General features: G+C 59.6%; 3 protein-coding genes across 3 annotated transcripts; 2 read left to right on the top strand and 1 right to left on the bottom strand.

Moving 5' to 3' along the window:
* Positions 1-702: 702 nt before the first annotated feature.
* Positions 703-8,367, top strand: GLT1 (glutamate synthase [NADH]; the record flags this gene model as incomplete). The annotated part of the gene is made up of 5 exons (XM_028635954.1): positions 703-917; positions 1,257-1,351; positions 1,790-2,021; positions 2,079-2,132; positions 2,190-8,367. 5 exons carry the CDS (start codon positions 703-705, stop codon positions 8,365-8,367), a joined length of 6,774 nt encoding a protein of 2,257 aa, XP_028491686.1.
* Positions 8,368-9,572: 1,205 nt separating this feature from the next.
* VTC2 (Phosphate metabolism transcription protein) lies at positions 9,573-11,996 on the top strand (the record flags this gene model as incomplete). Its single annotated transcript, XM_028635953.1, has 2 exons — positions 9,573-11,846; positions 11,919-11,996. 2 exons carry the CDS (start codon positions 9,573-9,575, stop codon positions 11,994-11,996), a joined length of 2,352 nt encoding a protein of 783 aa, XP_028491685.1.
* Positions 11,997-12,259: 263 nt separating this feature from the next.
* On the bottom strand, positions 12,260-15,384 carry D7B24_001731 (uncharacterized protein; the record flags this gene model as incomplete). Its single annotated transcript, XM_028635952.1, has 4 exons — positions 12,260-13,297; positions 13,960-14,751; positions 14,807-15,028; positions 15,091-15,384. The coding sequence occupies 4 exons, from the start codon at positions 15,382-15,384 to the stop codon at positions 12,260-12,262; spliced, it is 2,346 nt and encodes a 781-aa protein (XP_028491684.1).
* Positions 15,385-18,653: the final 3,269 nt, after the last annotated feature.

Here is an 18,653-nt window from a genome sequence, read left to right as displayed (position 1 = left end):
GAACCGCTCTTCCGATCTTCAACGTGCTTAGCTGGAACTTGCAACCGTAGCTAGTGCATCAAGGACTTGGCCCCGGTACTGGCCCTTCCTCAGTTCCCTGTCTGCCCTGCACTTTCTTGCACCAAGCATCCGTCATCGGCTCGACGGCGAGTGGTGGCCGCGGCGGAAATTCCCAAGGCTACCCAGAAATTTAACCTCCATCCCGACGCCGCTCCCAGGGCTTTCCCCCATCTCGGAGTGACTTGTCCCTGTTAGCCCCCCCCAGGTTAGTCCAGTGTCTTGACCATCGCCTGTTGCCCTCCGCCCACCTTTGCCCATCCTCGACCCCTCCCCCCCCGGACCCAAGGCACAAAAGTGTGAGGAAGATCAACCCCCCTCTCGCCATAAAAACGAGCCCATCACCCCCTTCTGCCTGACCACCCTCTTTTCCCCCTTCTCTTGCCTTTTCATTCCTCTCACGCGGTGCTCCTACGATAGATCCACCTATCCGCCGACTGAGCCTCCTGACACCGCTGTCCTAGCGAACATTCGATACCCCTTCAACGCTACGAAGTACATCACGGTACAGAACCCGCTACTTGGTAAGGTAAGTCGTGTCAGCGCCCATGCCACTCACTCCCCGCCTTTCCTACAACTTGCACTCCGCCTCCGCCTACGACAAGATGAAACCACGAGCGCCACGGACGACGTGCGAAGAGCCGAATGAACGAAAACGACCCAGCATTTGAGGATGTCAGTTCGATGCCAGGGAACCGACCCGACCCGCGGCTGGCGGCAATGGGTGTGGGAGCAGGCGCAATCATTCGTTGGGCTTCGCCGAAGAATCGACAGGAGAAAGGGACGACGTTGATCGACGGCCTGTACTCCATCCGCACACCAGCGGGACTGGCGAAAGCGATTGTGCAGCACCAGCACATGTATGCACGCTATGTGCTGTTCTTTGGTGGAAGCGCGACGATATGAGCGAGAGCGCGCAGGTTCATGGTCGCCCGGCCCCCCTGGTCGCGGTGATGTCAGTCTGCCGCGACTCAGATAAGGAGCCGCGCTCGCCAGGGCTCCATTTCGCCAGCCAACTCGACCACGTCGGTGTGGAGGCGTTGATGCTGCTTGCTGGCTGGGCGGGCGACGATGGCCTGTTCGCCTATCAATGCTGCATCTGCTTGTCATTCCGCGTGCAGCCATTGGCGCTGCTCCCACCCTCGCTCCACTTGGCGCTACGCATGGCTGCTAGACACTATAGCACCCACGCACTACAGTACAACACTATGCTGCGCGCCGCACCGCACTTGCATGCTACGCTTTCATTATCGCCGTGAATCTGCTCCCGACGAGACAAGATTTGAGACGAAATGTGAGCTGTGGGCATCAGGCATTGATCATGCGTTGCCGAGCAAGCACTCGTGGTGATGCGGGCATGAAAACAATCCGGTCGCTTGCCAATGCAGCGTGCTTGTCGCACACATGCCCCATGCAAGACGCAAGCTTCTTAAGACTTTCTCCATGGCAACCTTCTCGTTCTTGACCCGCCTGCCGGAACGTCAGCCACTTCAAACTCAAATGAGGAAAGGGACGGCCGTGTCTCTCTCTCATCACATAGTCTGAAATGGATTGCCCCGTCCGTTTCCGGCCCGTAACGTACCCCGCCGCCGACAAACGAAAAGCCAACACTTCGCACCGCCTCGCTTGGATCTCATCTTGTCTTCACTTGTTCTCATACACAATTTCACACATTGCATTGCACTTTACCCACGAGACCTCCTACTGACCGCGGCATTATTCTTCCCTCTAGATCCGCCGCACGTGCAGCTCGCTCTGCTCCTCTCGACGATCCCATACCTCCTACGCTCTCTCATTCCGAATCCCACTCCCATAACGAGCCGACGGTTGTCGCCTAGCATGGGCCTGCCTGAGGATTTCAACGACCAACAAACTTCTTTCGACGCTGAAAAAGAGCAATACACTCCCTATGAGTACCAGGAGGAGGGCAACACCTCCTGGGCAGGTGCTCTGCCGGTGAAGCAGTATGTCGCGTCTGCCGTCCCCGCCACTCGGCGCCGTCGCTAACCCTGATTCAACAGAGGTCTGTATGACCCAGACCTTGAGAAAGATGCTTGCGGTGTGGGCTTTGCTTGGTACGTCCCCTATTTTTGCATGCCACTGTGCCTGAATTTTCACTAACGGCTCTCCAGCCACATCAAGGGCAAGCCTAGCCACAAGATTGTCAGCGATGCGCGCAACCTGCTCTGCAACATGACCCACAGAGGTGCTGTGGGTTCTGATGTGCGAGACGGTGATGGCGCTGGCGTCATGACGTCCATCCCTCACAAGTTCTTCATCAAGAACTTTGAGCGCGAGGAGAACATTAAGCTGCCTCCTCTGGGCCAGTACGCCGTGGGAAACCTGTTCTTTAAGCCCGACGAGGAGACTCTTCAGGAGTCCAAGAGGCAGTTGGAAGACATTGCCGAATCGTTGGGTCTGCGAGTCCTGGGATGGCGAAGGCCTCCCGTGGACTCGACCCTACTCGGTCCCGCTGCCAGGTCCCGCGAGCCTATCATCCTTCAGCCCTTTGTCGTCCTTGCCTCTGCCTACGGCACTGGCGTCGAGCCCGAAATCACCGATCCCGAGAAGTTTGACGACCGCCACTTCGAGATCCAGCTCTTCATTCTGAGGAAGCGTGCCACCCACACCATTGGCCTGCACAACTGGTTCTACCTCTGCTCCCTGTCGAACAAGAACATTGTTTACAAGGGACAGCTGGCGCCCGTCCAGGTCTACCAATACTACCACGACCTGGTCAACGCCGACTACGAGGGTCACTTTGCCCTGGTGCACTCTCGTTTCTCCACCAACACGTTCCCCTCGTGGGATCGTGCTCAGCCTCTTCGATGGGCCGCCCACAATGGTGAAATCAACACCCTTCGTGGCAATAAGAACTGGATGAGGGCTCGAGAGGGCGTCATGCAGTCCGACGTCTTCAAGGACGAGCTCGAGAAGCTGTACCCCATTGTTGAGGACGGCGGTTCCGACTCGGCAGCCTTTGACAACGTTCTCGAGCTGCTCACCATCAACGGCGTGCTGTCGCTGCCCGAGGCCGTCATGCTGATGGTCCCCGAGGCTTGGCAGGGCAACACGCAGATGGACGCCACCAAGGCCGCGTTCTACGAGTGGGCTGCGTGTCAGATGGAGCCCTGGGATGGTCCCGCTCTGTTCACCTTTGCCGACGGTCGTTTCTGCGGTGCCAACCTCGACCGTAACGGTCTTCGCCCTTGCCGTTTCTACGTCATGGATGACGACCGCATCATTTGCGCGTCTGAAGTCGGCACCATTCCCGTCGAGCCTGAGACCGTCATCCAGAAGGGCCGTCTCCAGCCTGGTAAAATGCTGCTCGTCGACACCGTCGCTGGCCGCATCATCGATGACAAGGAGCTCAAGGAGGCTGTTTCCAGCCGTCACGACTTCCGTTCGTGGCTCGACAACAACCTCCTGACCATGTCCAAGGTTCAGGAGAAGCTCGAAAGCTCTTTCGACCTCGCTGCCAAGCCCGACGACACCCTGCTTCAGCAGGACCCGCTCCTTCTGGCTTTCGGCTTCACCCACGAACAGGTGAGCCTCCTGCTGGCGCCCATGGCCTCCGATGAGAAGGAGGCCCTTGGCTCCATGGGTAACGATGCCCCTCTGGCTTGTTTGTCTCAGGCGCCTCGTTTGCTGTACGAGTACTTCCGCCAGCTCTTCGCCCAGGTCACCAACCCTCCCATTGACCCTATCCGTGAGTCGGTCGTCATGTCTCTGGAGTGCTACGTTGGTCCTCAGGGCAACCTCCTCGAGATGGATGCCTCCCAGACCGGCCGTCTGCTGCTTCCCAGCCCCATCCTCTCGATTCCCGAGTTCAACGCTATCAAGAACATGTCGACGAAGTACTCTGAGTGGACTGTCAAGACCATTGACCTCACCTTCCCCAAGTCCGAGGGCGTCGAGGGATACCTGCGTCATCTCGACTTCATCTGTGATGAGGCCACTGCTGCTATCGAGGCCAAGGACCGCATCATTATCTTGTCCGACAGGGCCACCTCTGCTGAGCGCGTGCCCGTCTCCGCTCTCCTGGCTTCCGGCATGGTCCACCACCACCTTGTGAGCAACAAGTGGCGTGCGCACGCCGCCATCGTCCTCGAGACGGCTGAGGCCCGTGAGGTTCACCACATGTGTGTGCTCCTTGGGTACGGCGCCGACGCGATCAACCCGTACCTCGCCATGGAGTGCATTCTCAAGCTCAACCGCGAGAAGCTCATCAAGAAGAAGCTCACGGATGACACCCTGATCCACAACTACAAGCACTCCTGCGATGGCGGTATCCTCAAGGTTATGAGCAAGATGGGCATCTCTACCCTCGCCAGTTACAAGGGTGCTCAGATCTTCGAGATTCTTGGTCTTGATGACTCCATCGTCGAGCGCTGCTTCAAGGGCACTGCGTCTCGTATTCAGGGCTCCAAGTTCGAGTACATCGCCGAGGATGCCTTCCGTTTCCACGAGAGGGGCTTCCCCTCCCGCTACACGGTCGGCGTCACCGGACTTCCCGAGTCGGGCGAGTACCACTGGCGTGACGGTGGTGAGGCCCACATCAACGACCCTACCTCGATCGCCAACATCCAAGACGCTGTTCGAACCAAGAATGACAAGTCGTACGAAGCCTACTCGCTCTCGGAGTACGAGCAAATCAAGAACTGCACTCTGCGTGGTCTTCTCGACTTCAAGTTCGAGGAGCGTGACGCCGTCCCCATCGACCAAGTCGAGCCGTGGACGGAGATTGTTCGCCGCTTTTGCACGGGTGCCATGTCTTACGGCTCCATCTCCATGGAGTCTCACTCCACGTTGGCCGTCGCCATGAACAGGCTCGGTGGCAAGTCCAACACTGGAGAGGGTGGTGAGGATCCTGAGCGATCGCAGCGCATGGCCAACGGAGACACCATGCGCTCTGCCATTAAGCAGATTGCTTCCGGACGTTTCGGTGTCACCTCCAACTACCTCGCCGACTCGGATGAGCTCCAGATCAAGATGGCCCAGGGTGCCAAGCCTGGTGAAGGTGGTGAGCTGCCTGGCCACAAGGTTTCCAAGTCCATTGCCCGCACTCGTCACTCCACCCCCGGTGTCGGTCTCATCTCGCCCCCGCCCCACCACGACATTTACTCCATTGAGGATCTGAAGCAGCTCATTTACGATCTTAAGTGCTCTGCTCCTCGCTCGCGCGTCTCCGTCAAGCTGGTGTCCGAGGTCGGCGTCGGCATCGTGGCGTCCGGTGTCGCCAAGGCCAAGGCCGACCATGTCCTCATTTCGGGCCACGACGGTGGTACTGGTGCCTCGCGCTGGACCGGTATCAAATACGCCGGTCTGCCCTGGGAGCTTGGTCTTGCCGAGACCCACCAGACGCTAGTCCTTAACGACCTCCGTGGCCGTGTCGTCGTCCAGACCGACGGTCAACTGAGGACCGGCCGCGACATCGCCATCGCCTGTCTACTCGGTGCGGAAGAATGGGGCTTCGCGACAGCTCCTCTGATCGCCATGGGCTGCATTATGATGCGTAAATGCCACCTCAATACGTGCCCTGTAGGTATTGCTACTCAAGATCCTGAGTTGCGCAAGAAGTTCACCGGTACGCCCGAGCATGTGATCAACTTTTTCTACTACCTGGCCAACGAGCTGCGTGCTATCATGGCCCGCCTTGGCTTCCGTACCATCAACGAGATGGTTGGCCACGCCGAGGTCCTCAAGGTCCGCGACGACCTTCGCAACAGCAAGACGCAGAACATTGACCTGTCCCTGTTGCTTACCCCGGCCCACAAGCTGAGGCCCGGTGTCGCCACCTTCAACGTCCGCAAGCAGGACCACAAGCTCCACGTCCGCCTTGACAACAAGCTCATCTCCGAGGCCGAACTCACGCTTGACAAGGGTCTTCCCTCGAGGATTGAGTGCGACATTATCAACACCGACCGTGCCATGGGCACGTCGCTGTCGTACCACATCTCCAAGCGCTATGGCGAGGCCGGTCTTCCCCTGGATACCGTGCACGTCAACATCAAGGGTTCCGGTGGTCAGTCGTTCGGTGCCTTCCTGGCTCCCGGTGTCACTCTTGAGCTCGAGGGTGACTCGAACGATTATGTCGGAAAGGGCCTGTCCGGTGGCCGTCTGATCGTGTACCCTCCCCGCAACGCCGTCTTCAAGGCCGAGGAGAACATCATCATTGGTAACACCTGCCTCTACGGTGCCACCAGTGGTAGCTGCTTCTTCCGCGGTGTTGCTGCCGAGCGTTTTGCCGTCCGCAACTCCGGAGCTACCGCTATTGTCGAGGGTGTCGGTGACCACGGCTGCGAGTACATGACTGGTGGCCGTGTCATCATTCTTGGCAGCACTGGCCGCAACTTCGCCGCCGGCATGTCTGGTGGCATCGCCTACGTCCTCGACATCAACAACGACTTCCACTCCAAGCTCAACATGGAGATGGTGGAAGCCGGCCCGGTCGAGGAGCCCACTGAGATCGCCTACCTGCGCGGCCTCATCGAGGATCACCACCACTACACTGGCTCCGAGCTTGCCGCTCGCATCCTCGTCGACTTCAACCGTGCCCTCCCTCGCTTTGTCAAGGTTCTTCCTGTCGACTACAAGCGTGTCCTTGAGGAGGAGGCTGCCAAGGCTGCCGAGGCCAAGGCCAACGAGTACAACCTGCCCATTGTGTCCGGTGTTCAGCACAAGAAGAAGGAGGAGAAGGCCGCCAAGCTCCAAGATATCGAAGAGACCATTGGCGACAGCGCTGCCGAGAAGAAGCGCGCCCTCGTTCTGGACAAGACAAAGGGTTTCATGAAGTACCAGCGTCGTTCGGAGAAGTACCGCAGCGCCAAGACGCGCACCAAGGACTGGGCCGAGCTTTCCAGCCGCCTCAACGAGGACGAGCTCAAGTACCAGTCGGCTCGTTGCATGGACTGCGGTGTTCCTTTCTGCCAGTCGGAGACTGGTTGCCCCATCTCCAACATCATTCCCAAGTGGAACGAGCTGGTCTTCCAGAACCAGTGGCAAGACGCCCTCAACCGTCTCCTGATGACCAACAACTTCCCCGAGTTTACCGGCCGTGTCTGCCCTGCTCCTTGCGAGGGTGCCTGTGTCCTTGGCATCAACGAGGATCCCGTTGGCATCAAGTCGATCGAGTGCGCCATTATCGACCGTGGCTTCGATATGGGCTGGATGGTTCCCCGTCCTCCCAAGGTCCGCACCGGCAAGAAGATCGCCATCATCGGCTCCGGCCCCGCTGGTCTCGCCGCTGCCGACCAGCTCAACCGCGCCGGTCACCTGGTGACGGTGTACGAGCGCGCGGACCGCCCTGGTGGCCTCCTGATGTACGGCATTCCCAACATGAAGCTTGACAAGCGTATTGTCAAGCGCCGCACCGATTTCATGGCCGCCGAAGGTGTGCTGTACAAGTGCGGCGTTGCCATTGGCGAGGAGGGCCAGCCCAGCCTGGCTGACCTTCGCGCTCAGAATGACGCTGTCATCATCGCGACTGGTGCGACCGTGGCGCGTGACCTGCCCATCAAGGGTCGCGAGCTGGAGGGCATCCACTTTGCTATGGAGTTCCTGCACAAGAACACCAAGTCGCTGCTCGACTCGGAGCTCGCCGACGGCTCGTACATCTCGGCCAAGGACAAGGACGTCATCGTCATTGGCGGTGGTGACACGGGCAACGACTGCATTGGTACCTCGGTCCGCCACGGAGCCAAGTCGGTCACCAACTTTGAGCTGCTGCCGCAGCCGCCCCCGCAGCGCGGCAACGACAACCCGTGGCCTCAGTGGCCTCGCATCTACCGTGTGGACTACGGCCACACCGAGGTCAAGCAGCACACGGGCAAGGACCCGCGCGAGTACTGCATCATGTCGGAGGAGTTTGTCGACGACGGCAGCGGCCGCGTCAAGGGCATCAACACCATCCGCGTCGAGTGGACCAAGTCGCCGTCGGGCGGTTGGGACATGAAGAAGCTCGAGGAGTCGCGCCAGTTCTTCCCGGCGGACCTCGTGCTGCTGTCGATGGGTTTCCTCGGCCCCGAGGCCCGCATCCTCGGCGACGACATTGAGAAGGACGCCCGCAAGAACGTCAAAACGGCGCCGGGCAAGTACGCCACCAACCTGGAGGGCGTCTTCGCGGCGGGTGACTGCCGCAGAGGCCAGTCGCTCATTGTGTGGGGCATCAACGAGGGCCGGCAGGCGGCTCGCGAGATTGATCTGTACCTCGAGCAGTACACGGCCCTGCCCGTGACTGGCGGTATCGTCAAGCACACGCCGCAGGAGATCTTCAGCGCCCGCGCCAAGCAGGCTGCGGCTTTGGCCTGAGCAGATTGACTGATGAATGAGGAGAAATCGTAGGAATGATACCATGAGGCTGGAGTACAGTAGTTTGGGTAGCTCGTAATGTTTATCAGTTCAATGTAAATGAATCTAGTCATTCTATCGATTGATCATCTGTGAGCATTAATCAGAGCCTATCATCTATGTTAAGCAGAAATACATAGGCCATCATTGCATCCAAGGTACCATGCATTGTAAGTTTAGGTCATTGAATGGTATTCTACGTAATGCTATGCATCTAGATATAGTATAGTTCATTACATCTATGAGAGCATGAGATGATATGCTTCTCATATACATTATCATTAAGTAGAGTCCATGATTCATTTCTGATAATGCCTCTTCATTAGTGATGATGTCCCTCCTACCTAGGTATGCTCGCTCACTGTATGCATGTATGTCATGGAATGCGAGGCCATACATGTCATGGGCAATCTGTGGCTGTATGTTGGCATGGCCGATGCATCACTTCTTTCTTCATTGCTGGCTGGGTGCATAGGTGACATGTCCAGGGGATGCAGTGCACATCGAGATGCATGCAGAGTACAGCGCCTCCGTGCGGATATCGGCACTCCATCAGATGTGCGTCATTTTCATCGAGGCATCCATCATTGACTGCCGTGGCTTGCCCATGTTGTGCGCAGAGGATCTCATGGCAGGAAAGCACGTTGCAGCTTTGCTCAACAGGTCGGACGGAGGCAGGGACGAGGCACGACACACGTGCTCGCAATCGAGAGTGCTGATAGGGCAATGGCTCGCTCTTTCGGTGGGTGATTGATTTCAGGCGACTGGGACCTTTTGCCCTTTTGCCTGGACGCCCTGGACGCCCTGGGCGACGGCAGGTGGGGCAGCATCACAAGGGAGCTCTTTCTGCTCTCTGCCCCGTCGTTCATCCTTGCCTTGGCCTTGACTTTGTCTGGCCCGGACTGCGTCGACGAACTCTCTCCTCTCCCACCTCACATTCTCGCTGCTGCTCTCTGCCTTCACACTCCCGCGCAGCATCCTGCACGACGGCGAGTGCTGCCCCAATTGCCAGTGGTCAATTGACTGCAGACTTTTGATTTTACGTCATTCAACGCCATATCAGCCCTCCCCCCCCCGAATTGACATCACGATACAAACACCCCCCGACGACGTGCCGCCTACCCTCTTTCCAACCCGAGTGACACCCGCTGCCGGGCACCGCTACCATGCGTTTCGGCAAGACGCTGCGCGAGTCCGTCTACGCGCCATGGAAGGACAAGTACATCGACTACGCCAAGCTCAAGTCGCTCCTGCGCGAGGACAAGTACGAGGATGAGGATGTGCCCTGGACCGAGGAGGACGAGAGCCGCTTCTGCGACGAGATCTTCAACACCCAACTCGAAAAGGTCGCCGAGTTCCAGGAGAAGACTGTGGAGGGTCTGCGGGAGCGTGTCGATGCCGCCTTTGAGAAGCTCAAGGACATGGTGCCCGCCGAGGACAGCACCGATCGCAGCGCCGACGACAAGGCCAAGCGCCAAGCTCTGACGGCCCAACAGAAGCAGCAACTCAAGGGACTCGAGGCCGAGCTCGACCGCATCACCAACGAGATTGGCGAGCTGAAGAAGTACAGCAACATCAACTACACTGCCTTCCTCAAGATTGTCAAGAAGCATGACCGCAAGCGCGGCGGCCGCTACAAGGTCCGCCCCATGATGCAGCTGAGCCTGTCGCGCCGGCCCTTCAACTCGGAGCAGGGCTACTCCCCGCTCCTCAACAAGCTGTCCATCCTGTACTACGCTCTGCGCCAGCAGCTCGAGGACGAAGCCGCCGACATCCAACTGCCCAGCGAGCTCGAGGAGCAGGGCGAGACGCACAACGGCGAGCGCTACACGGCACACAAGTTCTGGGTCCACCCCGACAACCTGCTCGAGGTCAAGACGTATATCCTGCGTCGCCTGCCCGCCCTCGTCTACAGCGAGCAGTCTTCCAAGGGTCTCGATGTCGCCAACGACCCCACCATCACCTCCCTCTACTTCGACAACAACAAGTTTGAGCTCTACTCCAACAAGGTCGACCGCCAGGCCGAGGCCTCCTCGTTCCGCGTCCGCTGGTACGGGCAGCTGTCGTCCAAGCCCGACTTGACCCTCGAGCAGAAGACGGTCGGCGATCACGGTTCCAGCGAGGAGCGCCGCATGGTCATCAAGGAGAAGTACGTCAAGCCCTTCCTCGACGGCGAGTACAAGATGGACAAGACGATCCAGAAGATGAAGCGCCAGAGCCAGGCCGCCAGTGACGTCGAAGCCTTCCGCAAGACGGTTGACGAGCTCGACAAGTTTGTCCAGGAGAAGGGCTTGCAGCCCGTTCTCCGCGCCAACTATGTCCGCAGTGCCTTCCAGAAGCCCTCGGACGATCGCGTGCGCATCTCCCTCGACACCGAGCTCGCCTTTATCCGCGAGGACACCCTCGACAGGGACCGTCCGTGCCGCGACCCCAGCCAGTGGCACCGCCTCGACATTGACGACCGCAACCTGACGTTCCCCTTCAAGGACATCAACCAGAGCGAGGTCTCGCGCTTCCCCTACGCCGTTCTGGAGATCAAGCTCCGCGACCTCGGCAAGAAACGACCTGCGTGGATCGAGGACCTCATGGGTTCCCATCTTGTCCACCCGGCTCCGCGCTTTTCCAAGTTTGTGCATGGCGTTGCCTCCCTCTTTGAGGACTACGTCAACAACTTGCCCTTTTGGCTGAGCGACCTCGAGGGCGACATCCGCAAGGATCCCCAGAAGGCCTTTGAGGCCGAGGAGAAGCGTCGCTCCCAGCGGGCCGAGGACGAGGTTGCCGTCGGCAGCTTCCTCGGCAAGCGTGTGAGCTCGTACAAGGCGTCGCGCAGCTCGCCTGCCGGCCAGTCGTACCTCGCCGACCGCATGGCTGCCGAAGCGAGCCTTGCGCGTTCCGTGCCGAGAGAGCCCACCGTGGAGGAGGCTGGCGAGCCCAGCGAGGGCCGGGAGCATGGCGAAGAGCCGGAGCAGGGGCAGGAGCAGGACGGCGATCAAAGGACCGGCTACGGCACGCTGTCCGCCGTCTTGCCCAGCTTTTCCCTGTCGCGGTACTCCCGTGCCCGCCACGAGCGCGAGAGGCCGCTGCCTGAGGGTGTTGTCGAGCCGAGCGAGTGGATCAAGAACACTGGCGAGCTCAAGATCGAGCCCAAGGTATGGCTGGCCAACGAGCGCACGTTCCTCAAGTGGCAGCACATCTGCATCTTGCTCGGCGGCTTGGCCGTCAGCCTGTACTCGGCCGCTGGACGCAACACGCTGGCTGAGGTCATGGGCATCATGTACATCCTCATTGCCGTGTTTGCTGGTGGCTGGGGCTACTGGATGATGGGCGTCAGGCGGCGCATGATCATTGAGCGCAGCGGTAAGGATTTCGACAACGTGATCGGGCCGCTGGTCATCAGCGTGGCGCTGATGATTGCGCTGATCCTAAACTTTGTCTTTGCGGTATGTCAACCCCACTGCGGCCGTGGCCTTTCTTTAACTCTGTCCTCGACTGACTTCTTTTCGTGCCTGCAGTACCGACGCGCCGTCGAGAGGTGGGACTCCGACAACGGCCGTAACGCGACCGAGTCGTTCAGCGAGGAGTTGCGATAGACAGGGCGCGATACAAGCCCACGGTATCGAGTAGATCTGGGTCAATAAGAGAGGGATTTGTGTGTAAGTGACTTTGGGTGTATGATTGATCCGTCGAGATAGCAGAAATCGAGCGTTTACACAATCTGGGGCCTTTGCTATGAGTGAAACCAGAGGAGTGTGAAATGTTCACCACGTACTCGGTACACAGTTATCACCAGACACCTAGGTTCTCTTGTAATCCCCACTCAGAACAGCAGCTATGCAGTCGAAACAACACCTGTCTACGAGCCTCCCGCCGCTCCCGCCAGGACAAGCCCCTGCCTCAGTCGCAGCCGGTCCACCTCCCTCTTGAGCATGGCGATACAGCTCGCGACAGCCACAAGCTCGAGCACGTCCCGCGCCGCCATCTTTTCCTTTTCCCGCTCTTTCTCATCTGCCACGCCGTGCCCGCCCGCAGAAAGCAACGCCTCCGCGACCGCCTCGTCCGCCGCCGCGAGGTCGAGCTGCAGGTCCCCGCCCTCTCCGGCCGCGGCCCCCCTTCCGCGGACGAGACAGCCGACAATGTGCCCCGCCCCGCCAGCCCGTCCGCCCTTGCCCGCGGCGGGCGGCACGACGCGCTCGAGCACGAGGCGCGCGCGGCCGTCGTGGCGCTCACCCTGGCCGTGGTCGCCGCGCGTCGTCTCGGCGCGCGACGGGTACCGCCAGCGGAACCGGCCGAGGGGGCTGTCGAGGGTCGTGGTCCGCGAGAGCGCGGGGGCCGTCAGCTCGGTTGCAAAGTCGCGCGCGCCCGTCGCTGCTGTGGCGGCCGCCGCTTGACCGCGTCCGACGCGGCCGCGTGCTGCTTCCGATGACGAGAGGGCCCGGCGGTCGGGGTCGGGGTCGGGGGGGAGGCCGTGGCCGTGGCCGTGCAACGTCAGGGTTGGCGGTCGTCTGGGCCCGAAGCGGTAGCTTGTCGTTGCGAGGGCCGGGGCTGACGTGTCGTGGCCCGGGACGAGGGTCGCGGTGCCGGAGCGGCGGCTTGCGCGGAGGGAGATGTACTTTGCGGGGGCGCCGGGGGGCGCTGCGGCGTCATGGACCGGGATGGGGTGCGGGGCCGGGGGCCCGGGGAGGGAGATGGTTGGCTTGCCTGGGTTGATGATCTTGAGGGTCGTCGTTGGTGTGAAGGGCTGCTGCTGTCGGCAGGCCATGGCGGGCGAGGAATAGGCTGGGAGGGAGGGGGTTGAGGAGGCCGTCGACGGTCGCCTCGCCGTGGGCGTGTAGCACGGGGGTGCTCCTGTTGCTGTGGACATTGTGACGGATGGGTCGTCCTCGGCTTGGCTCTATACACGTTTTCGGGTGGTTGTCTGCGGTTTGCCAGGTGCTGGCGATCAGGTCTTGGCTGTGATATTCAATCCTTTCAATACCTGCCGTGTCCGCGCGAAGAATGCCTCTCTCTTATATCTTGAGATCGAGCCATTGAGAAACACATCATCTGCCATGCGATTAACCTGTCTTCTCGTCAACAGACGGTGGCCAAGGCAGAATCCGGGTCATTCCCGCCGAACACCGTGAACGCGAGATACGGCAGCACAGCCTCCAGCCAGCCTTGCAGCATGCCCACAGGCTGACGGGCCAGACAAGCTTTCGTCGATCGGGCGCTCGCGTGTGGGCGGGGCAGTGTTTCTGGAACGATACGGGGAATACGAACCAATCGAACGCGGTGCCTCCCAGACGGCGCGAAAGGGTGTTGGAGTAGCTCTGTGATCGACAGAGGGCCTCACTGCAGTGTCTCAAAACGTTCCCACTGGATGCGTGGATGGTCACGACTCACGGGAAGACGGCATTCAAACACAGCAGACAAACAAGCAAAGCATGTCAACATGATCATGGTCAATACGAAAGCAAGGCTCGCTCAGTAAAGTAAACAAGATAACCCATGGGCCAGCAAGGATCACATCCTTTGGCCAAAGAAGGACAGGTCGCGGTCCAGCTGCTGAACCACCCACTCAGGCCACGCGTTGTAATTCCCATGTGCCGCATCAACCTGCCTGTTCAGGTGTCGCAGCCAGCGCAGCATGCCCTCCTCTGTATGATCCCTGTCGGCCGGCGCCTTCTGCCGCACGTCATACTCGTGCAGCGTAATCTCGGCCATGATCTGCTTGAGGGCGATCCAGTGCGCCGCCAGCAGCATCATGACCTGGCTCCCGCGGTCGACGACCAGCTGGAACCGCTCGTGCGGCAGCATGATCCACCACCCGTAGTGCGCCTTCATGCACTGGTAGCCCTCCCATGACGACCGCCGCAGCGTGACGGCCATGTCGAGCAGGCGCGCGTGATACTCGGCCGCCGTCGAGTCGGGAGCCCCGCAGAGGGGCGCCAGGTTCTCGATGCCCGCGACGGCGCCGTCGACCCACGCGCGCGGCAGCGGGGCGAGCTTCTCCATGACGGGCTGCATCAGGGCGTTGGCGTCCTCTTCCATTATGTTGGAGAAGATGGGGCGGATGCGACGCGTGGCCATTTGCATGCCGACGACGACGATGCCGCGGATGAAGGCCATGTACTCGGGCATGCCGTCTTCGAGGAGCACCGACTGGAAAGTCAGGGCGAAGCAGGCGGATATGAGAGCGTTGGCCTGTTCGTGCGTCAGGCCGCGTCGGGGCAGGCCGGCGAGCGACTTCTTCATGGCGCGGATGGCCTTTGTGCGGTGGACCATGGCTTGTGGGAGGACCGAGGGGTCCTGGCTCCTGAGCTCGCAGGCGGCGAGGCCGAGGATGGCATGCATGAGGTAGGGATGCTACGGTGTGTTAGCCTGTGGCGTTTCGTGGAGGAGGAAGGTCTTGCTGGCGTACCGTCTGCGAAAGACATGGCACCTCGTGCGTCCAGACGTTCTCGTTGCCGAGAGGATGATGGGGGTAGCACTGCAGCAGGAAGTGCTGGAAGAAGCGCATATCCTCCATGGTGAAGATGGGTATCTTGTGCTGGGGCTGGTGCGTGATTTGGGGCAGACTGGGATATTCGCACTGGAGGCCCGATTTGCGACAGTGACCGCAGGCTGGATGGGTCTCTTGACACTGCGAATGGTCAGTGTGGTCATGATCGAGAAGGGCTGATGTAGCCTGATCGGGCTCGGCACCTTGATGCGTCTGCGCTTGCAGTTGAAACATCCTCTGCGGCTCTTGGTGTGGCCCCTCCTCTCGAGTTTCTTCTGGGTGGATGGCACAACCGTGGTGTCGCTGGAGCGGAATTCGACCGACGATGAAGACAGATTGAGGGCGGAATCTGGGTCGGAGCCGGAGGCGTTTAGATATTCGTCGCTTATGCCGAATTCTATATCCCCATCGAGGAACGCGCCGTAGTCAAAATCATCTGGTGGCACCGCCATCGTTATCGGAAGCAGTGCCGGCATCTGGGGCTGCGTCGAGTCCATATTGGTGCGTCTGGAACGAGTTATGGAACAGACAGTATGGTATGAGAGAAGCATCCGATTCCACTCGCGTCTCAGTCGCTTCGTCTTCTAGCACGCAGAATGCTGTACGTCTCGATTCTGAGGCCCGCTGCGTGATCACCCGAAGATCCAATTCAGCCTTGTGAGGCCAAGCCCACGTCAATTCATTCCCAGCGTGAGCGAGACAGGCCGTCACGTGTATGAGGGATGATCATTGATTGTCATGGCGGCAGTGAGACGGGCCATTGATGCGCCGCTCGTGAACCAAGTTGAGGTGCCACGGCGTGATTGGGCCGTTTCCATCGTCCTTCTGCGTTCGCGCGCTGAGCTGCACCATGACCACACCATGCTGGCGACACTCGTCGTTATCGCCGGCCTGCGCACTAGAAAGGAGGCTCCGTCGTCGATCTGTCCAGGGTTAGGCTTCGTGGTCGTCGCAGCGAACACTGTCCGCTCGAAAGTCTGTCGGAGACGGACTGGATGTAGCCGTCCCCCTCCAAGACAGGGCGTGTCTGCCTGGCTTCCGAGCCTATTGCTTACCCCGTTCAGCGTCGGCGATTGTGCTGCGACCCGTCCCACATCCGGCGGAACACGTGGTGCATTGTAGGCAGGCCGCAGGTCGAGTCCCCGGGATCCGCTGGTTTTGTATGTCACAACCAACCCAGGCGTCGGGTTTCGTCGTGCCGCAGATGTTTGCTGGCAGTGGCCCCGTGCCGTGCGTGATGCGCCAGACGCCTAAGCCATACTTGGTCGACTCGGATGTCGTCCCTATGGCAGCTTACCAAATGTCCGTACATAGGTCCTCCGTTGATGTAAGACTGGCCGGCTGGCTGAAGGCCCCCTTCTTGGTCAAAAGCATTGCCAGCTGGTGACAGCTGCAGCAGTGCTTTCTCTGAATAGGCGCATCGAAGCCCCATGCTTGATGTACCTAGATGGGCAGGTTGTACATTCCAAATGGCCCACAGATTACTGACATTTGGGATGGCCGGAAAGAAACGTTAGCCAGGGCAGGGCATCAGGTGACAATGGACTCAATGCCAGCACTGGAACGGTGCCTGACTAGAAAAGCCTCACCGGGAACGGCAAAAGCCTTCGCTGGCCAAGGGCAAAAGCAACGTGTGTCACAACTTCTAGCTCCAGTACAGTCCGTCCACGTCATATAGACGACAAGACTAGACAGAGAGCCAGCGGTTGAGCACCACGACCACCGCTTGCCACGGTCACAGTGCTTCTGTCGGATTAGCTTGTGGCTGTCTATTGGCCGGCAAACAGCGCAAGATTACCATGTCATTCTCCCAACAGAAAACCAAGCCACCGGCTGGTATTCAAAAAGCAAGCCTCCTGCGACGGAGGCGTCAATCATCAGATGTCCACATGCGTGTGTGTGTGTGTGTGTGCTGGATGCAGTCGAAACGAACGTTAAGCCAACTAGCTGATCATGTGTGTTTGCCGGCTCGGTTACACGTCTGTCATGTGAATGACTGACATGGAAAAAAAACCGCTGCCTCCGACGGTGACAACACGCCCGAGCCTCCGAAGAAGTATGGTCCTGGTGGAGATCAGGCGCTGGGGTTTTCAGCCGGCCAATTGTTCTCCAACGGACTTCCAGGTGATGGATGAGCCTGTGAGAATAAATCTCTCGAACGCCATGTCTTGGCAGTTGGCCTAGATGCTGCCGATCCCAACTGCCACGGTTGAGAATTACTTGGTGGTTACGTGTCGTGTCACTACTGACTTTGCTTTCAGCCGAGGAGACGGATTAAGGGCAGACAGACCTCTCTACCCGATGCCGGCCAGGAACCCGGAAACGGCGTTGTGCGCAATGAATAAGCACTCAGCATGACTACCAAGTCCAGCAGTAGAGTGTAACCCTTTCGTCCAGCCAGGCTTGCTTCATCAATCCAACCTCGCGTTCCCCTTTGGGCAGGAGCCCGTGGCCTGAAGAATGCGTATGACGTGGCCAGGAGAGGCTTTGCTTCTCCTGCCCGCGCGCACTCACGCCCCTCCAGCTAGCCCTGACGCTGAGAAGGCCGAACGGCTAAACACAAGGGCGATTGGAGGGGGTAAACAGGAGGAATTTTGTGCGTGCCCCATCACCGAGTCGCGCGTGGTGGCTTCGCCGCGACGTACATGTACGCCGAGTGGGCGGCAATGGAGTCGACATGAGCCGGATCGTCCCCCCCGTCGAGTCGAAAGAAGGCAGCAAGCAAGCTCTGGGCCTTGTTTTTAGCGTACCTATCGTGGTGGAGGGGGGTGGTCGGGGAACGGAGCTCTCGTTCTCTCTCGTCGCCTGAGGCTCGCAGCCCGATCCACCTCCATCGTCCAAGGTCGAGATGGCAGGTTGACCGGGGTCAAGCTTTTGCCTATTGCTTCCTTCGTGTTCGCCCTGGCAGGCCGCGGGCCTTGATGCTGGTTCCGCGGGACGGCAATGTGGTGGCCGGCAGGGTCTCACGGCACGGCACTGGGAAATTACTTGGTACGCCTCTTAGCTTGATCGTGAGAGGTTTGGGCGGCCCCCTCCAAGCGATCGTGAAAACCGTCAGGTTGGTAAATTAGACAGGACGAAAAGAGGGCTTGCGAGGGCATGAGACAGCACGCAGACAGAGAGATGGGCCCAAAGTAGGGTTGGCGCGCGGGTCCGTTGAGTCGTTTTCTGTTTCTTTTCTCCGAAGCGCCAGGGGTTGCAGTGGTTGTCGACCGATTCTGTGTGTGTGTGTGTGTGGCCGAGGCCAGGGTTCGTGATTCAGCGAGGAGAAGTCAGGGCCGCCAGGGCATTCAGGGCATTCAGGGCAGTCAGTGGTTGGATGCTGCCGCCAAGCGGATGGAGGGCCCCCGGGGCGGCAGGTGCTCATTTCGCTTCCTGCCCGCCCGCCGTTTCACGGTCTTCATCGAGGAACGGGGCTAGTCGGAATGGGGGAAGGCGCGAGGGGAAGACCAGTCTTGGCTTGGTTTAGTCAGGGGTCGAGGATATCGACAACGTGGCCCGGTGCGCTGGATTGTGAAACGGACAGTTAGCGTAGAACACGGGGCGGGTGAAAGCAGGGGCCTCGGGGTGCCTCCTCGCTGACGGGACGGCCAGAGACGGCCGGACAGACACAGTCAAACACACAGGCTGGTCGGTCGGTACCTGAGGGACCTGCGTAGGCAAAACGAAAGAGATGGGCCGACTGTTCGTCTGAACTCGTGTGATTCGACCCGTCGTCTCTTTTCCCACTCTTTTCTCGTTCGCTCAATCGTTCGTCGTCATTCTC

The sequence above is a fragment of the Verticillium nonalfalfae genome, assembly GCF_003724135.2.
Source record: "Verticillium nonalfalfae strain VnAa140/NRRL 66861 chromosome Unknown scaffold_137, whole genome shotgun sequence".
NCBI lineage: Eukaryota > Fungi > Ascomycota > Sordariomycetes > Glomerellales > Plectosphaerellaceae > Verticillium > Verticillium nonalfalfae.
Note: the sequence above shows the minus strand (reverse complement) of the source record. Positions and strands in the feature narration are given on the sequence as shown.